Source organism: Myotis daubentonii, chromosome 7 (assembly GCF_963259705.1).
Source record: "Myotis daubentonii chromosome 7, mMyoDau2.1, whole genome shotgun sequence".
NCBI lineage: Eukaryota > Metazoa > Chordata > Mammalia > Chiroptera > Vespertilionidae > Myotis > Myotis daubentonii.
Genome location: NC_081846.1, coordinates 71648499 through 71669677, shown reverse-complemented (window position 1 = coordinate 71669677; position 21179 = coordinate 71648499). Strand labels below are relative to the sequence as shown.

The following is a 21179-nucleotide window of genomic DNA, read 5'->3' as shown; positions in this document are numbered from 1 at the left end:
CCATCAGAATAAATAGCAAGATGAAATGGTATGAATACAAGTATTTGAACAGACAACATGAAAGAGTTTGAAAAAAAAAGAGATAATAAATAAGAACAAGCCGTACATATTTGGTAAACAACAATACAAAAAGTTCTCATTTAAAAATATCTATGAGGTCATCTAGGTATAATTTTTAGATTGAATCGTCACCCTTCTATATTTATTCCAATCCTTGGAATGAATATTTTAGTGTTGAAGAAAGTAATGATTCCCCTTATCTTGACTATTAGTATAGCACTTATATATGTGTTTTACCCTTGACTTATGTAAATCTCCAGGAAAGGGCATAATCTAAACCATACAAGTTACCAACAAAAATGTTTTCACTGGCATCTCTGAAATGAGGAAAATAGGAGAGTATTGATTCCAATTATTTTATCAAGACAAATGCTCACATTTTGTAAAACCTAAACTCATATAAATCACCTGCTTACAAATCTCAAGTTAAATAAAACATCAAGTGAAGATTTTTGTGTGTGTGTTTTTTCTGTCAAGCCTGATTTAAATCCACTCATATTGGAAGGCTCTCATCCTATCAAATCTACCCTAATCAGCTGTTTGAGTATAAATTTCTCTGAATAAACTACATCATTTTTTTAAAAAAATCAAAATATTATAGTACTTTAAATTTGTAGATTAGCCGGTTTGTTAACCATTATAGATTTACAGTGTGTATTGCAGCATATATAAAGGGTATGAGAATAAGAAGAAGCTTGGGAAATAGTCTATATTCTCAAGAAAGGTATAACACATTTCTTTTACACACATTTGTTACAATCCAAATATATTTTTTTAAAGTCTGTAAGTGTCTTAGGGTACCATAGTACCAGCAAAATAAAGTTCTCTGACCAGTCAAAAGCATAGTGATTAAAGCAGTCCTTGGTGAATGATACCTCAAAAGTTCAAAGTCAGGCTTTGTTTAATACGCAAGGAACATTCTCTATTGGAGAAAGTGCACATAATTGTATCAGGAAGAATTATCTTATCAGAATCAGGAAATATTCTCTTTAAGGCCTGTCAGTATTTCTGTCACAGACTGTTCATTGTAAAAGTACTGTTTTGAACAAAAACCTGACAGTGGGGCCTGGAGTTAACTGTAAATAAGTATTTATAGATTTTCCAAAAGATTTATATGACTACTTTTTAGGTTGTTATTGAATATTAAAAGTAAGCTAATTGATCTACAGTGGTTTGTTGCATGTAAAGTAAAAACAGCTTGAAAAAATATTTGATAAGCAGAAGGTGATCTTAATTGTTTTGGTACAGATATTGATCATTTTTGTATTAGGTTGTCTTTCTGAAAATTAAGCAAGCAGACTACCATGTATACTTGCTGTATATTATTTGCCCCTACTAATCATACTCTCCCATTTCCAATACTCTCACAGAAAAAAAAGAAGCCACATATATATCAAGTAAACAGAGCACCTTTCTGTTATAAAAAAAGATTATGTTGTGTGTGTGTGCATGTGTGTGCATGTGTGTTTGTATAGTATGCATGTGTGCATGCATGCCAGCTCTTGAGGGAATATAGAAGCAATTGTCAAGCTTAGTTTGTAGATACACCTCTACATTTTATTTTAAATTTAGCAGTTTAGTTAGAAATTATATTTCTGATTCTTTTTTGTTGTTATTGTTTTGATGAATGGTCAGATGCAATCACTGCAGAAGGGGTTTAGAACTTTATTACTGGGAGGCACACACACAAATGAGAAAACAAAGCAAAGTGAGGTGTAAGTCAAGGAAATGTAAATTCCAGTCACAGTTCTAAGATTCATTAACTTTGTGTCTTTAGGCTAGTTGCTTTACTTCACTGAGCTAGTTTTTTGTTTGTTTGTTTTTTCAGTTTAAATTTTTTTATTTCCAATATAAAAAAATATATATATATTTAAGGTATGTAATACTTTTGTCCCAAACCCTGTAAACATTACATTGTTTGAAGTAGTTAGTTGTTTATAGATCTATTTATCGCACTTATTTTATTTTATTTTATTTATTGGTTAAGGTATTACATATGTGTCCTTATGCCCCATTGCCCTCCCACCCAACTCTCGTTCATGCCCTCACCCCCCAGTGTCTGTGTCCATTGGTTAGGCTTATATGCATGCATACAAGTCCTTTGGTTGATCTCTCTCCTTACTCCCACCCTCCCCTACCTTCCTCATGAGGTTTGAGCATCTGATCAATGCTTCTCTGTCTCTGGATTTGTTTTTGTTCATCAGTTTATGTTGTTGATTATATTCCACAAATGAGTGAGAGTATGTGATATTTATCCTTCTCTGATACATTTCGCTTAGCAAAATGCTCTCAAGCTCCATCCATGCTGTTACAAATGGCAGGAGTTCCTTCCTTTTTACAGCAGCATAGTATTCCATTATCTAGATTCTAGATGTACCACAGTTTGCTAATCCACTCATTTGCTGATGGGCACGTAGGCTGTTTCCAAATCTTAGCTATTGTAAATTGTGCTGCTATGAACATAGGGGTGCACACATCCTTTCTGATTGGTGTTTCTAGTTCTTGGGATAGATTCATAGAAGTGGGATCACTGGGTCAAATGGAAGTTCCATTTTTAGATTTCTGAGAAAACTCCATACTGATCTCCACAGTGGCTGCACCAGTCTGCATTCCCACCAGCAGTGCACGAGGGTTCCTTTTTCTCCACATCCTCGCCAGCACTTGTCGTTTGTTGATTTGTTGATGTTAGCCATTCTTAAAGGTGTGAGATGGTACCTCGTTGTTTTGATTTGCATCTCTCAGATGATTAGTGACTTTGAGCATGTTTTCATATGTCTCTTGGCCTTCCTTATGTCCTCTTTCAAAAAGTATCTATTTAGGTCCTTTGCCCAGTTTTTTATTAGGTTGTTTATCTTTCTTTTGTTAAGTTGTATGAGTTCCCTATAAATGTTGGAGATTAAACCCTTATCAGAGATAACATTGGCAAATATGTTCTCCCATGCAGTGGGCTTTCTTATTGTTTTGTGGATGGTTTCTTCTGCTGTGCAGAAGCTTTTTATTTTGATGTAGTCCCATTTGTTTAATTTCTCTTTAGTTTCCATTGCCCTAGGAGCTGCATTGGTAAAGATATTGCTTCAGCATATGTCTGAGATTTTGCTGCCTATGGATTCCTCTAATATTTTTATGGTTTCCCATCTTACATTTAAGTCCTTTATACACTTGGAGTTTATTTTTGTGTATGGTGTAAGTTGGTGATCTAGTTTCATATTTTTGCGTGTATCTGTCCAATTTTCCCAACACCATTTATTGAAGAGACTGTCTTGACTCCATTTTTGCTCTTACCCCCTTTGTCAAATATTAATTGAGCATAGTGGTTTGGGTTGATTTCTGGGTTCTCTGTTCTATTCCATTGGTCTATACGTCTGTTCTTGTGCCAGTACCAGGCAGAACAGTGGCTTTGTACTACAGCTTGACATCTGGTATTGAGATCCCTCCTACTTTGTTCTTTCTCAGGATTGCTGCAGCTACTTGGGGTCTTTTTTTATTCCAGATGAATTTTTGTAGAGTTCATTCTAGGTCTGTGAAATACGTCATTGATATTTTAATGGGGAGTACATTGAATCTATAATTGCTTTGGGTAATATGGACATTTTAATGATGTTGATTCTACCAATCTATGAACATGGTATGTTCTTCCATCTGTTTATGTCTTCCTTTATCTCTTTTTTTTTTTCAACGTCCTGTAGTTTTCTCAATACAGGTCTTTTACCTCCTTAGTTAAGTGTATTCCTAGGTATGTTAATTTTTTTGGTGCAGTGGTAAATGGGATTTTTTAAATCTCTCTTTCTGTAAATTCAATATTGGTGTATAAAAATGTCATAGATTTATTGGCATTAATGTGTATCCTGCTACATTGCCAAATTCATTTATTAAGTCTAATAATTTTTTGATGGAGTCTTCAGGGTTTTCTATGTACAGTATCATGTCATCTGCGAGTAATGACAATTTTACTTCTTTTCCAATTTGATTTCCATTTATTTCTTCTTCTTGTCTGATTGCTGTGGCTAGCACTTCCAGTACTATGTAGAACAGGAGTGGTGAAAGCGGACATCCCTGTCTTGTTCCTGTTCTTAGGGGAAATGGTTTTAGTTTTTGCCCATTGAGTATGATGTTGGCTGTAGGTTTGTCATATAAGGCTTTTATTATGTTAAGGTATGATCCCTCTATTCCCACTTTGCTGAGCGTTTTTATCAGAAAAGGGTTTTGGAATTTGTCAAATGCCTTTACTGCACCAATTGATATGATTATGTGGTTTTTGTCTCTCAATTTGTTCATGTGATGTATTGCCGGGAGCCGGTCCATCCTTGCTGTTTCAAGGGACCTGGCATATATGGCATACGGTTCTTAATATGTTTGCTCACCTTCTTGGCGCTGTGTTTTAACCAAGGTCACCTCTCCGAGAAAGGTTGAATCCCCAGGTAGGGATTTTCCCCTGGAGTTAGGGAAGGAATAAAACCTCTTAACTAAGTGCCAGGTGGGTAATTAATCATTTTAACTACGAACAATCATGCTTAAGCTACATAATCTTTACTCCCTGGAATGGAGATAAGAAACGCCCTAACCTTTGGAATAGAGATTGATAGGATTGGAATCAACTGGTATAAATACAGATGCAACAAGACAACAACAGACAGAATTCAGAAGACAGAACCTACAGACAGAAGAACTTCGCTGGAGAGAACATGGCAAAAGATCCTGGACTGAACCTGACTAGAACCTGGTGACCGAACCTGGCTGGAGATCTCAGACAGAACCTGGCTGGAGAACCTAGCGAGGGAACATGGCTACAGAACCTGGCTGGAGATCCTGACCAGAAATTCGCCGGAGATCTTGAACAGAACTTGGCTGGAGATCCTGGCTAGGCTGCTGATCAACTGAACGCTGCCTCCGTGTCATTCCTTCTTCGCCGACTCCGTCCACACCTTTGGGAATCCCTGGACCTGCTGGGGCTGGATCCCGGCAATGTATCACGTTTATTGATTTGCGAATATTGTACCAGCCTCGCATCCCTGAAATAAATCCTACTTGGTCACGGTGTTTGAGCTAGTTTTTTATGTTTGATTTTCTTCATGTGGAGATTATGTGTGCTGAACCTACTTCAGCGTCTAGCATCCACAAGTACCCTGTAAACCAAACTATTACTAGAACCTGGCTGTGTAAACCCTCATCACAAAGGATGTGACTCATGTTGGGTTGCCCAGGTCCAGTTTATCATGGAACTAAATCGAAAGTGGAAACCAATACTGGCCATTTATGAATACTTCCTAGGCAGCCAAACAGATCACTGTGGTTACTTGAGCATAAATTAACCTATATTTGATTTTTTTAAATCAGTTTCATTTTTGAGGAATAGCAAATTCTCCTACTTTGTCAAATACTACTCAAACCTAAAAAGTTTAAAACAACAGCTGTGAATTTGAGGTATGTTTTCAGGATTATATCATACGTCAAAAGACTAATTATCCAAATGCTCTTAGTTTAATCACCTAAGGTCTTTAAAAGCGGTGTTTTTCCATATGGTAGCCAAAGAGGAAGTTAGGGATTACTGGCTTTGAAAATGGATGGGGTCATCTGTCAAGGAATATTGGTGGCCTTTAATTGTTATGAATGTCTGAAGCTGGCAGCCATTATAAATGTGTAACCCCAGTCCCACAATCACAATAACTTCACTCAGCCAACAACCTAAAAGAGTTACAGCAAATTCATCCTTAGACCCTCCAGTTGAGAGCACAGCCTGTGGAAAACTTTGATCTCAACCTTGTGAAGCAGGGAACTCATTTGATCCTCCCAAGACTTCTGACCTACAGCACTGGAAGATAGGAAATGAGAGTTGTTTTACATACTACACATATGGTAATTCATTGCACAGCAGCAGAAAGCTAATAAAAGTCTCCTCATCATAAACAGAGTTATGTTCAACAATGTGTTTTTTAACTTAGTGCATGTGTGTATGTTTGTTGTGGTTTGTGTATGTGTGAGCAAAATGGTTAAGAAAATATTGTTTTCCACATTCAAATTTTTCATATCCATACACATGTCCTCACTGTTTAAATGAAAAATACATAGCATGTCATTCATTTAAAAAATTGAATCCTATTATGTAGTAGATAATAAAAGCCTACTATGCAAATCAACCGAACAACAGAAAGACCATTCATATACATGCATATATAAATGTTAACCCATATATCTTTTATAATTGTTAATCCAGTAATTTACAAATTTATAAACATATCCTTTCTGGTTAGAAAAATAATTAAAATCCTCTCTCCAATTGTTACTATGCCTGCTTTTCTTTAGCATATTGATCTTGTCATTCCCACTCAATTAAAATTGGATGTGTATAAATTTAATAGCCAAGTATACAAATATATGGATGGAGTATGTACAGGTGGTGTGTGGTATAATGGAAAGCATCCTGACTTGAATGTAATGTGAGAAGCAGAACATCCTGCCTTTGTCAGGAGGGAATTTTAGTGGAATTTAATTTCTCTGAGCCTCATTAGAAAACTGTATAACACGAAACAGTGTTCATCTGTAGCTCTGTCACTTAATTGCTTTAAGACCTCTAGCAAATAACTCCCCTCACGCTTTATTTTTATCATCAGTAAAAGGGGACCATGATTAGTATCCTAAGAAGAGCTACCATTGACTCACATAATGGCTTCATCCAAGTGAGAAAAACTTGTCCCCTTTTCAAGACAGTTCATTTCCATTTGTGGGAAAATATATGCACCTCTGTTGCCTGTGATATCCACACATCATCCTAGCATCCTACACAATCCGGTCAACTATACCCAATGTCCTGCTCAAGGTTGTTGTCAGGACCAAAGGAGATAATCCATATAAGGATCATATTGGGGCATCTGGATAATATTAATTATCCATTTTGTGTCAGTAATATCATCATCAACTTAATCATAAATATCTTCTTTAACATGGAAATAATCTCATTTACCATGGAAATAATCTCAGGATAGAAGACTAAATTAGCATAGGCTAAAGCCCTGACACATGGTGTGGCATGGGAATAAATAGTTGAAGAGAAACGCCCGGTAAATACCTCTACAAGATAGTTCCTCAGTAAATAGCTGCTGATTGATTAATTTCTAGTTTCCTTAAAGAAAATCCATATTTATATTGAGAAGTCTGGTACAATGACAAAAATGTCCTCACTGTTTAAATGAAAAATACATAGCATGTCATTCATTTAAAAAATTGAATCCTATTATATAGTATATAATAAAAGCCTAATATGCAAATCAACCAAAAACAGAAAGATCAGCAGATGACTGGTCTCTATAACATAGACTGGCCACCAGGGGGCAGACACTCAATGCAGGTTCTGCCCCCAGCCCGCAGGCCCCAGGCCAGCCAAGGCAGGTGCCAGTGGGGGCCCCGATTACCCCGCCAGTCACCCCGCAGAAAGAGGTGACCAGTGGCTATGGCGCGGGATGGGGCCAGTGAGAGGGCGGCATCAGGCCAGCCAAGGTGAGTGCCAGGGGGGTCCCGCCAATTGCCCCACAGATTGGCCCTGATTGCCGGCCAGGCCTAGGGACCCTACCCGTGCAGAAATTTCGTGCACCCGGCCTCTAGTTATCTTATATGTACAAATTTGCAAGTGAAATATAACACAATTCCCCAAAGGTCAATGTACAGAAAGAAATATGGTTGTTTATTTCACTATCAAATTTCATCTACTTTATAGCCTAACCCAATGATCAATTCAGAATTGAAAAATGATAGCAATCTAATATAGATTATAGCAACCTAATATGAGATATTAGTAATATCCATGTTAATACTAATATATATCAGTTATGCATTTCTACTGTCTTCTCAGAAATTAATGGTATATAAGTCATCTTTTCAAGTTTGTGTTTTATTACTATTACTGTAAAGATGGCCCTCAACTGTACCTCTAAATGAGTGTCCTGGGTCACCAGGAGGAAGGGTCAGGTAAACCTATTGTTTTAACTTTGGAGCAACTCATCATCCATAAGTACTTGAAGAATATCTGTATTGATCATCTAATGACTTTTCATTTAAAATATATTTCATTTTCATACAAATAGCACTTTCTAAATTAGGTTTTCTTAGAGGGTTATAACCACTAATATAGGGATGGGTCTTTTATTCCATCAGCTTGACTGGTGATTTTATTTCACATGTCTTTAACAGGATTACAATGCCTGCAATTTTAGTGCTGTGATAATACATCTCTTCAAAGAAAAGGAGGGATTTTTAAGTCACTGCATTCTTATACTTATTCTTATTCTTATACTGACATAAAATAAATGGAATTTTGTTAGCTATATTATAGAATGCTATATTAGTCTGTTAGGGGTCTCAGAACAAAATACCATAGACTGAGTGGCTTAAGCAATGGAATTTCATGTCCTCACAATTCTGGAAGCTAGAAGTCCAAGAGTAAAATGTTGGATAGAGTTAGCCTCTGTCCTTGGATTGCAGATGGCTACACTCTTCCTGACTCTTCAAGAGTTCTTCCATCTGTACGTGCAGGGCTCCAGTGTGTGTTGGTGTTGCAAAATGTCCTGCTCTTATAAGGTACCAGTCAGATTGGAGTAGGACCCACTGTAATGACCTCATTTGGCCTTAAAGAGCTCTTTTAAGGCCCTTTCTCCAAATACAGAAACTTTTTGAGGTTCTGGGGATTTGGAGCTTCAATATATAAGTTCAGAGGGGACACAATTCAGTCTGTAACGGAGGCTATGGTAGGAAGTTAGGATATAGAATTTCTGGATTCCTATTCCATCCTTGTTACCCATTAGTTAAGAGACTCTTTACCAAGCAACTCGTTCATGTCTCAGATTTCTTATTGCTTTAATGGACACAATGCCTGGTCTATATTTCTAAAAAAAATAGCTGCAATGACAAAATGATATTTAATAACAATAATGTACATATCCTTAAGACATTATCAAAGTACAAGTACACCTTATTTCTAAAATTCTTTTTTGTGAAAGATTAAAATTAGTCTTATGGTTGTAAGCTGAATTCTAGGAAAGTTCTTTACATTAATAATTGCTTTTCTCTTGGCAACTCCATCAGAAATGTTGGGAGGTAATTGCTTGTTTGTTTGCTTTCTTCTTTGCAATTGAGTATCCAGTTAAGGGATTCACCCCTCTTCAACCGAGCTTTTAAGGTTGACCCTTCCCTCACAAGGCTATTTTTTCTTCAGAAAAAGAAAGAGAGATAGAGAATTGAGAGAGGGAGAGAGGGAGAGAGGGAGAGAAGGAGCGAGAGATATCTTGTAGGCTGAGTGGGTTGCTATAAGCCACATTTACTGGTATTCTCCAACCTACTCCGTTTTTACCCATTCTCTCATGAACTTTTCTTTTCTTTTTTTTTTTTTTGAGCAATTTCCCCATACTGAAAATTAGGAAAGCTAATGTTAAAAAGATTTTAATTTAAAAATTCAACCCAAAGTCAGTTATGCTGCCTGAATCTGAACAGGGCCAAGATATAAATTAGTAAAATGATGACACTTTTCATCCTACTGAAAATTCTATAGTCATGTTACAATAGGGCTTTATATCCTGCTTTCAGGGAAGGATGATGGAAGATGTGAGGGAAGGGAGAAAAAAAAGAAAGACATTGCCATTAAAATAAGTTCTTAGAACATAACATACTTTAGAGCTTAATTTAGCAAAATATGTCATTTTAGAAGCCCTTCTGGAAAGTCAAATGTAAATGTTATACACTGACTATAAAGAATAAAACACCCTCCGGGAAGAAAGGTGCTCACTCAGTAAAGGTAAGAAGCCTTCATCCCCAACCCCAAATGCTAGATTAGCTGGGGATAAATGATGGATTGGACCGTTTCTGAGAAGACTCCTTGTTCAGTCTTCAGTATGTCCCTACGGAGCTCTGCAAGAGCACTTGTTTACAGTATATCATCCTTTAAGCCAAGGAGATTTTACTAGAGTTGTCTCTAGAATCCATTCATGTTATTTTACCCCCCTTTATTTTACATTATTTCAAAGTTTTTATCCCCTGCAGTTTCCAGTGCAGGCTAAGGGGCATGAGTCCCTTTGTATCCTGTGACCTGTTTGTATCAGAAAACCAAATAGCTGTGACTTCTTGAGTAAAGAGCGAGGCCTTTTTTAATGCTGGTCTTGCTTTGCTTCTTGGAACTGTAGTGCACTCAGTTTTATCACCTACACCTCCAATCAACCTTTCTTAAACTTGCAGAGGCAGACTGCAGAGATGCGTTAGCACATTGTGGGGCAGAATAGAGAGAAATGAGACCTTCCCCCATCCCATTCCCACTGTGGTAGGGAAATGAGTCAATATTAGGCCCTTACAATTCACAATTGTATTTTCCTCCACCTTCATGTCAACCTTCCTATCAACTCTTAAGTGGGAGTCCTTTTATCATTAAAGATGGGTCAGTGTTTTGGTCTCTTTGCTACTAAAATCAAGAGCCTCACAGTAAAATGAAGAGCAAAACAAAAAGAATTGAAAGAGACACAAACTGCCCTCCTGGGTCTCAGATGCTTTTATTTTAATGTGTAAGATCATTTCAGCTTCTCTACCTGACAAAAAACTCTGCTTTGGGGTTCTCATATATTAGCTCATGGCACAACGACCTCTAAATCACTATGACTTACAAACAAGGACCACACTTCATTTTACTATTCCTGTAGTCTACTTTCAGTGCTCTATTATACTACGTATGTTTAAAGAGCAATATCTATTTACTAATAATCTCCCACCTTGTTTCTGACCTCTGTCACAGAAAGAAAGTTTAAAAGGAAATTTCTACCTTATACCTAGGGGAAAGGTCATTATGTGAATACGAGAAGTTCCTTAATATCCTCCCGTCTAAATAAAGTTGAAATCGTACAATAGAAACATAATAAAGGCAACAGTCACTCCATGCAGAGGCACAGCTAACCCTAGTAACTTACAGCCATTTTCATTTTGCTATCAATGCTGCTATTCTTATTACCCGGGAGACTTGTTATTTTTACTGCAATATCCAATTAGAACAGTTCACTCCCAAAGCCAACGTCTCACAATTCTGTTGGGATAGCCTTCCATGTTTTTAAAATGACTCCATATTTATAAATTAGGTGGCCTATGGGGGTCCTCTTAGGACTTGGATCCTTCTTTTCCTCAGTATTTCAAAAAAGGAGGGCAAGTTCAAATAAATTTGAATTCTGCTTTCACCAATAACAGCCAACTTAGAGGAATACAGAAGGCCCATAAACTCAATTTCCTAAAATGACATAAGATCAAAATTTCAGGACTGCAGTGTCAATTAAGAAATAATTACTCACTAACATGACTTTGCGGAATGTATTTTAACTTTAGTTAATCAGTCAACGTGGTGTTTTTGTAAGAGTTCCTAGAAAAAGCCTCCTGTCCCAAAATAATCTCTATACAAAATTTGTCTTAATGTTTAAATGTAATATATCTAATTATTAAAAACTGTTAACAGTTTAACTTGAATGTGTGCATGTGGTAAATTAATCCTATTCCTAGTCACATCCTTAGAGAATAAACTGACTTTAACTAAGAATTGGCTATGGGGGCAGTTAGGACTCTACATAAGAAGACCCTAGGGGTACGGTGTTTGCTCAGAACCCTGAGCATCTGGGATGCAGAACGCAGTGTGCAGTAAAGAGGGGATTTGACTATGGAGCAGGCATTTTCTAAACACTTCACTATGAGGCAAGTACTATCATGTCCATTGTACAAATAAGGTAATGGGGTCCTAAAAGGGTTAAGTTAGCTGCCAAGGAGAAAAGATATTTGAGAAGGAACTTGACTTGGAGACCAGTAGTTTAGATGCAGAAGCCCTGATCATATGCTAGGGGTGTAACCTCCTGTGTAGTGGATGGAGAGGAGAAAAGAGAGTGAAGAGAAAAGAGACTATGGCATATGCTGCCTGGTGCCTTTGCCTTCCCAATACCTATTCTCCCCTTTTCTGTACTAGCAGAGCCACCTTTCTTTTTTTCTTTTTTTTTTTTGGGGGGGGGGTGGAAGGAGCAACAAGCCCTGTTGAAAATGCTCATTGATCCATACTTCATCCGATCAGCTCTGATGAAGCAAATATCTATCAACAGCACATTCTAACATTGCTTTCTGTGAAAGTTACTGCTTTTCTGTAAAACAGAAATCAGCTAGCACTTGCCTTTTTCCTTTACTTTTTCCCTCCTTTCTGCCTAAAATGGAATCATCTCCTGGCAGAGGTAGAGCATTGATACTGTGGGTGTAAGACTGACAACTCCATGCTGAAGATGGCAGAGCAGAAAGATAGAGAAAGCTGGTGCCGTTCGAGATCTGACATTAATACTGAATTTTCCACCTTTTTACTATGTGAAAAAATATGAAGCCCTATTTGGTTAAGCTACTGTTTCTATTCCATGTGTTCAAGTGTAATCCTAATAAATAAGGAGAATAAACCTACTAAAATAGAAGAATAAACCTACCTTTTGCAGAAAATACCATATGGCCTGAGACTGGCACTCCATGGTAGTGGGTACACACACAGCTCTATGCCACGTGCTTCCACTGTGAGGCGTTATTCTGTTCCCTGTGGTGACTCTACATGGGCACAGACCCACCCTTATAATTTCACAAAGAATACAGTTCAGCAATGACATTACAACAGGGGTTAAGAAACCACAGCCAGCCAAATCTGTCCTCTGCCTTGTTTTTGTACAGACTATAAGCTGAGAATGTGCATTCTATTTTAAAGCACTTAAAACACAAGAATAATATTCAACAGAGATCACATGGATTCATGAAATCTAAAATATTTACCACCTGGTTCTGTATAGAAAAAGTTTGCTGGTTCCTGCAGAAGGACAGGGCAGAGTCAATGTGCAAATTATCACAACTTTCCAAGTTGCAATTACCCTCTTATAAGGCCATTTTTATTCTCCTTTGTTGGCCAGTGAGTCATCTATCGAAAATATGATCTATAATTAATGTGCCTGCTAAATAATTTTCTGACTGGGGAGTAGGATAGGGTAACAGGAAGGAAGGAGACACAGCAGCACCGATACAGTTCTGGCTTAAAAAGAAAGAACCAGTTTAAAGTACATTAAATTCAATTTCCCTGAAAATATCATACATCAGCTGGAGCTGATTGTTGGAAAGGAAGTATCATTAAGCATTCAACAGAAAATCCTAGAAGGAATTAAATGTTGAACACTTCGAAATAAAAGTGCCTTTCAAGAAAATTTTCCAGCCACAGGTGGTCCCAAGCTTTCATTTCACAAATAAATGTCCCCACTTTCCATTTAAATTCTTGTCACACACAACTCGAGACTAACACCCGAACTGAAAGCCGAGTCGAAGGATGGTGATTTGATTTCCCTGATTTTTCTATTCTCATGTCCTCATAGGACTTGAAGATGATTAGCCATTTATTTAGACACTTGAAGTTACTTCAAATAATGTGGAGAAAACTAGACTTTCATTTTTAATATAAGGCTAAAGAATACTTTCTCATATTGAATGGTAAGTTATAAATTATGAAAGTTATCCATTTTCATATTTTAGAAACCTCATCTTGGTTGTTCTGTATGCAGGTTTATTTTCTAAGCATTTCAGTCATCAGCATTTCACAACAAAAGCTTTTCTTCTTCCTTGACAATATCCCCCTTTTTTCCTATAAGAATTTTGTCACCATTTCAGAGCTTTTACAATGTTGTAATAAATTCCATGTTGTATTGGTTTTCTTATCATATTAAAGGCGAAGTGGATTTAGGAAAAATATGTGTATTTCTTCAACTGTTTTCATCTAATATTTTGTAGATACACGTACTTCCAACCAAAATGTATAACATACATTTGTTCATATTCTGAGCACAAAATCACCCTTCCTAAGAATCAGTCTCTATGGTTTTAGATTTCTAGTATTTATCTTTCACATTGAATGTGTACATTAATGTCATAAAATTTTGCAATTATTTTATGGATATCAGTGATGACTGAATATGAATGATGTAAAACAACACATTATAAAGCACTATGATTAGAAAAATGGTAATTGTGAACATCTGTGTTGAGGAATTTAAAATTCAAAAGTCTTATATGATTTATAAAGGGCTTTTTCTATGCTTGTCCAGATTTCAACTGGTATTATCTGAAACCACTGGTGGGAAATAAGCTAATTGTATGTAGATCCAAATATGTTGTCCAGATTAAATGCCCAGGTAAAAAAAATAGTTATTTCTCTGTCTTTGTTATATGGCTACATTGATATAACAATAGTTTTAGTGTTTCCTTTAAGGATATTCAGCAATTTGGATTTTTGAGAACAGAATAAGAATGGCCAAAATAAAGAAATACTTTTAAATCTAATTCATACAATGTTATTGGAGAAGAAAATAGCTATATACTTAAAAGCTGATAAAAATGTCTTGAGTAGGTAAGAATTTCGTTTTTAAAAATGAGCAGAAAAACTTATTTTTTTAACCCACATGCGATTTCTAATTTGAGGCCTCAGTCTGCTGAAGCCCCTAATCTCTGAATTGAAGGACCCACCTTTTCCAAAAACCAAGGTGGTGTCTATTTTACGGGCAGGGTGGATATTCAAAATATTTAAGGACATTGTGGTGGAGACACTGAACATTCAGAGCAAATGTCCAATCAGACAGCTGTCAAACACAACTCTGACCCACTGATGTGGCCTTGCCGGGTATCAGCCATGTTCTAGAAGCAGGAATTGAGCGAGGGCGGGTAGCAGAGTATTTGTCATTTACACAATTTGACATTTACTCTAAGGTTTTCTCTCCCAGGGCTTTAGTTTTGACCATCCAGGTCCTGGCTCCTGTTCTACACCACGAATCCTCTCCAGTCTGATTCTCTGACTCATCTCACTCTTGAGCACAAAGAGACACCATCATTCTCTATTCTTCACCAGCATCAGTTTAGGTAAGCTGTGCAGTCATTTTTTTTCTCAACTGTTTTTGCATTGTGCCAAGTTCACAGTTCCATGGCATCTCACCTTCAACCTGGCTTTCCTGCATATGGACAGCAAAAATATATCTCATGTTTCTGTATTTTTTTCCCCATTAGGAATTTGTTGGGAGGATCAGGACAGAAATGCAACACTCCAGTACCAACATTCAATAATTATCCTTTAATTCTGATTATGCTATGAAAATCCTTCCAGCTAATGAGGAAAGAACTCCTAGATTACACTTAAAAAGGAGAGGATGCAGCTTAAAAATAATATATATATATATATATCATATACATATATTATTAATCATATATAATATGATTTCATGTGGTCAGAGCATTATATATAATCATATAAAATTATTTATTAATAATCATAAATAATGACTTAATAACCATATATAATATGATTTCATATGGTAAGAGCATTTACTAATAATCATAAAAATTTTCTTTTCACATTACTGTGCTATCTACACCCCTAGGCACAATTATGAGATATATTCCCATTTTTAAACAACCTTATGAAGATAAAATTAACATATAATTCAACGCTTTTAGTATGTAAAATTCAATGTTTTAAAATACATTAACATAACTATGCAACCATAACTGCAATCCCATTTTAGCATATTTGAATCTCACTAAAAAGAGACCTCATGCTCATTAACAGTCAGTCCCTATTGCCTTCTACTACATCCCTCATCCATTCTCTGTGTCTATATATTTGCCAATTTTGGATCTTTCATATGAATGACATCATACCACATGTGGTCTTCTGTGACTGGCTCCTTCCCCTTAGTCTTTATCCATGTGTCATGTATGAGTACTTCTTTTTATTGCCAAATAATATTCCTTTGTATGGGTTTACACATTTGATCTCTACATTAGAGTTTGTTTTTATTAATCTATTTTTTCTCTTTTCATGCCTATGTGTTCCTCTCACTCAAAGTGTGTGAGATAAATTTTTGGAGAGGGTCTTATTCCCTTTCAGTGCTGTGTTTCAAAGGATTAATTTCCTCTTCAAGTCATTTTTCTCTAGGAGTAACACCATCACCTTGAAATAATTAACCTTGCATCTTCTTCCCTACATAAGTCAGTTCACGCTCTGAAATTGCATTTTGTGCTTTCATTCACATAGTCATTCTAAAGGAAACATAAACGAAAGTTTCGAGTTTCTCAGGCTAGGTGGAGAAAAAGAATCAACGACAACATCAGCCAACCGTGAGACAACTGGCATTTAGCTTCACATGTAAGGTAAACCTGAACGGCAGGAAAACCCTTCTACTCACAGGTATCTAAAGACTCGTCTGAATCATCAGGGCAGTCAGGGTCCCCATCACACAGCCAGCTCTGGGCGACACAAGTCACATGATCGTGGCAAAGAAATTCACCAGGATCACAGGACTGCTGATCTGAAAATGAAAATGTTTCAAAATAAAATATGACTGATCTGAACATGAACACAAGAGCAGTACAAAGATGAAATGTGAGAAACCAATACATAAAAGGTACATGAATGTGATCCCCATTTCTGATTCAGCTGCAAAGCTAAGCCAATTATTTTCTTAATTTTAGCCACTCGGCTCAAGTCCACCTTATCGATAGAATTGACTTTGATGTAGTTTCATACAGTCTGTTCTGGAAATTGTTATGAATTCTGTTTATGTTTATGACTAGCGGTTTTGTCATACTGGATAAGGCACATAGAATCCCACCAAGTGAGTTTATAGATGTTGACATTTTGAACACAGACATTTTTATTCCTCCTTTGCTCCAAGGGAAAGAAAACAAAAAACACAAAAAGGCAAAAAAAACAAAAACAAAAACACCTGTAATAAACAATAATTAGTGTACCTAAACTGAAACTCTGCGTGTTTAGTTCTTAATTTTCCATACCAATGCCATACCTTCATGTCTCTACACTAATTACATGCCCAATCTCATAATATTTTCTTGTCCACTTTGCTAAAACTTCCCAGGTGACAGCTTCAGCTGCTGAACAGCAAAAGTTATAGTACACTTCCATAAAGTTTTGCTGTAACTCAGATTTCTACACTCGGTTGCATCCAAAATGCCCATTATTTTCCCTTTATGTTTTAGAATATTTAGGGCCTTCTTCATATCCTAGCAAACTCATCAGATGTTGTTTCTTTGCAATATACTTACTTATACTTATACACTATAAATCAATTCAATAAAAATATTTCATTTTTATATTTTAACAGAAAATAAACATTTCTTATAATAAATGACCTTCAAATGTAATAGCTATGAATAAATGAAGAATAAATATAGGACACTCCTGACAAGGATGTAATGGAGTGCTGACAACACCTTAGTCCTTTGATACCACTTACACTTTTGTTATGTATATACAGGAACGATTCAATTATTTTTAAAATCCATAAATAAATAGGTATTTCAATATATATAAAATGAAATTTATAAGTGATATGAAAACATTGAACCATAACTTAATTGGCACTTTTACCTCAGAAATTACAAAAGAATGATGATCTTCCATGCAATGGTTTGATAAAATATGGTATACCTTTCCTTTCTCTTCCTCAATGTCTTTCCTCCCATCACAACATAATTTTCAATAAATATACATGTCAAACCCACATCTTTAATCTATAGACATTGGTATAAACTATAGATATTTCCTGAAAATTAATATTATCTTATCCTATTATATTTTCAACACACCATCAATGCCACACTCCATACCACTGCTATCATATTGCTATTTTTTACATAAAACAGTTAAGTTCTTGATTATATTCTGTATTTGGCCCTAGACTCAGTGCTAAACAATCAAAGATTCTTTGCCTTCAAGGATCCAGCAGACTACCATGCCAACAGATCCAGGAATAAAAAAAAGTACTTTGCATACAAAAAGTTGCCAATTAAATGATAAAAAAATATAGCTGCTAAAAGGAGAGACCACAAAGTAGAAAGAGATAGAGATGAATCAAAAAATAGTTTGGGGATGTAAGCATAACTTTAAAGATTGGAAGGCTATGACTAAATGAAGAATAAATATAGGACACTCCTGACAAGGATGTGAAAAAAATTGCTAATACAGTAGCTATTAAATGTATTTGAGACAAATAAATGTTTTCTACTAAAATTAAGATGACATTCAGGTTATATAACCTGGGTTTTCTCCACCCAACATCATGTCACATGTGTAAGTGTGTTCCAATGCTAAGGGACGGCAACTTAAATGTTGCTTTGAAAGTCCCATAATTTCTACAGTTCATAACAGGATAAAACTCAAATTATTTTGCTTATAAAGAGATGCTATAATTTATCAGCAAACAAGGACAAGTTCTGATAATATAGAAAAATTTAGTAATAACTATACCCAGACAAAATATATAAACCAAGTCTGTCCCCAAAAAATCAGAATACATTTTCAATGTACCTATAGCTACTGTGCATTTGATGTATGATCTCAAATGCCAAGTTTTCTCTTCCTTCATTCCTCCCAAACTATAACAAATTGCTATGAGGAGAGGGGAAAAGAGATAGTACCTTACTAAACGCCGTTGCATAGTGCCTGACTCAGTGAATAATCAATAACTACTGACTGGAAGTAAAAAGAAATAAAAAGAACCATAAAGAACAATTTATCATGTTGGAAAATAGCACCACAAAAACATAGGTCAGGGTCAGTAATGAAGGACCTTGATTACTGTAGAAAGCATTTTGTAGATCATTTGAAGCCATGAAAAAGTATTTAAGGACGGATATTTATGATAAAATATGGTACAAATTTGTGTGTAGGCTATTGTAATTATCTAGAGACAAGTTCAAGATGATTGAGCTAAAGTAATAGGAACTAAAATGAATATTCTGCTCCACATAGTGTAAGAGTTAAAATTGGTGAATAAATGGTTGAAAAGCTTAAAGATGACTCCAAGTAAATCGCCTCAGAAACTTATTAGATAGCATCTCAAAACCAAGGTAGGACATAGAAAAAAAACTGTGTTTGTGCATGTGTGTTTAAATGTACAGTCATGTGGGCATAAAATAATAATAGTAAAGATAATAGAGGAAATAACTAATATATTTATAGTGCTTTTTAGCTAAAAAAAAATGCCACCTCTGATATCTTAATTTGTACATTTCTTTTTTTTTAGCAATTATTATTGAGCTTCTACTACTAGGCCTGTAGATACAATGGTGGGGGAAAAAACAAAGGAGAAGTTCTTGGCATCATGGGGCACATTATAGTGGGAACAAAAACTATCTAAATGAGTTAATTGTATAGAATATTAGGAATAAGCCCTATGGAGAACAGTAAAACAAGACGGGGATTAAGTGTTGGAGACCGGAAGGATGGAGGTAAATTTCAAATAAGTTAGAGAATCTGTCAGTGAGAAGGTAACATTTGAATAAAGGCTTATGGAGGTGAGAGTGACATCCATTTGAATAAAAGGTCATGTGCTAAGCACTTGAAGCAAGAGGGAGCTCAGCAAAGTAAGGAAAACTGAGGAGGGCAGAGTGCTGGGAAAAAATGACAGGATGAAAAACTGAAGTCAGGGATTCGGGGAAGATGGGGTTGAGGGTGGCACATGAAGGTTTTGAGTTTTGCTAAAAGCCAAGATGGGAAACCATTGGAAGGTTCTGAGTAGAGAGACACAATCTAACTCACTTTTTTGTTAAAGGCTCACTCTGTCTACTGCATTGAGAATAGAGTACAATGAAGTGGGAAGATCACCGAGGATGTTATTGCAGTAACAGGTGAGAGAGATGGCTGCGTGGGCAAGTGTGTTGGTGAAATGAAGTTTCACGACAGTATTTGATGAGGAAACAAGTCAAATACCTTGCTCATCATTTCGTTACATGTCAAAATCTTGAATTCAGGTTTTGACCTCAAATGTATTACTTGCCAATGGTTTTTGTAATATCCTGAGTATGCTGTACTTGGGAGACATTCAAGTACAAATATGCAGTGTGGCTCAGTGGTTGAATGTCAACCTATGAACCAGGAGGTCACAGTCCGCATCCCGGTCAGGGCACATGCCTGGATTGTGGGCTGGTCCCCAGTGTAGGGTGTGCAGGAGGCAGCCGATCAATGATTCCCTCTCGTCACTGGTGTTTGTATCTCTCTTTTCCTCTCCCTTCTTCTCCAAAATCAATAAAAATATATATTTTTTAAAAGAATAAATATGCATTAGACAGTGAAATATTTAAGCCTGAAATTCAGGAGAAGCATCAAAAGTGAAAACAGAGAACAGAACTGAAACTGTAAGAAGACAGTGAAAACATGGGAATGGGTGTAGCTGAAATTAAAGTGAGGAATTAGTGTGTGTGTGCGGGAGAGAGAGAGAGAGAGAGAGAGAGAGAGAGAGAGAGAGAGAGAGAAGCATAGGTCAAGCAAGGAGACAGAGAAGACAAAGTTTAGCCAGAAATAGGAAAGGAGAAGGGCAAGGGGGAAGGAGATTCATTAAAAATATGTGGAATTTCAATAACTGGATTGAGGAAGGGGATCACTGGTGACAAAATTCAAGTATGATGAGTTCTGAAAAGATGGCATAGACTTGCAGGCTGAGGTAAAGGTCTCACTGAAGAAAGAGAGAGACTGGAGGCTCAGGAAGGATATGAAAGCGAAGCCCTTTCCCAAGGAAAACTCATGGGGCTGCAATGAGAACCTAAACAATACTGGGAGCAAAAAAGAAAGGATAAAAAAGATAAATTATTAGCTGGTAGGAAATAAAATTAAGGTGTTCTTACATGGTTTTGTTTTCTCAAAGAACTGTACAGCAAGACTTTTGGGATTTGAGGGAGTAAAATTGGAAAAAGTGGTAAAGATTTAGAATGACTGCTATGGGGAACTAGAATGGAATCAACTAGAAATTTGGTGAAGGATTTCTCTCTAAGGCTAAAGAGGATCCAGCTAAGATTGAAAAGTATATATTTGACAGTTGAGTGTTGTGTTCATTTTATTTTGTATTAATATCAAATTGTTCACCTACATTAGGCCATGGATACAGAATAATCCCCTGGGAAAATCCAAGAAGAAAGTCCCTTTGGAAAATATACAAATTACCTATCCTCATTAGGTATTCTTATGTATCCATCACTAATCCATCATGATTCAAAAACTTTTTCCCCCCAGAAGTAAGATAGACCTATAGGGATTTACCTACTGAGTCTAT

General features: G+C 36.2%; 1 protein-coding gene across 1 annotated transcript in view; it reads right to left on the bottom strand.

Annotated features, from left to right (window-relative positions):
- Positions 1-16290: 16290 nt before the first annotated feature.
- LOC132238871 (low-density lipoprotein receptor-related protein 1B-like) overlaps positions 16291-21179 on the bottom strand; it is a 339298-nt gene continuing 334409 nt past the window's right edge. Inside the window, exon 2 of the mRNA XM_059704884.1 lies at positions 16291-16421. Within this exon, the coding sequence (XP_059560867.1) occupies positions 16291-16421 (131 nt within the window). The remainder of the gene's footprint in view (positions 16422-21179) is intronic.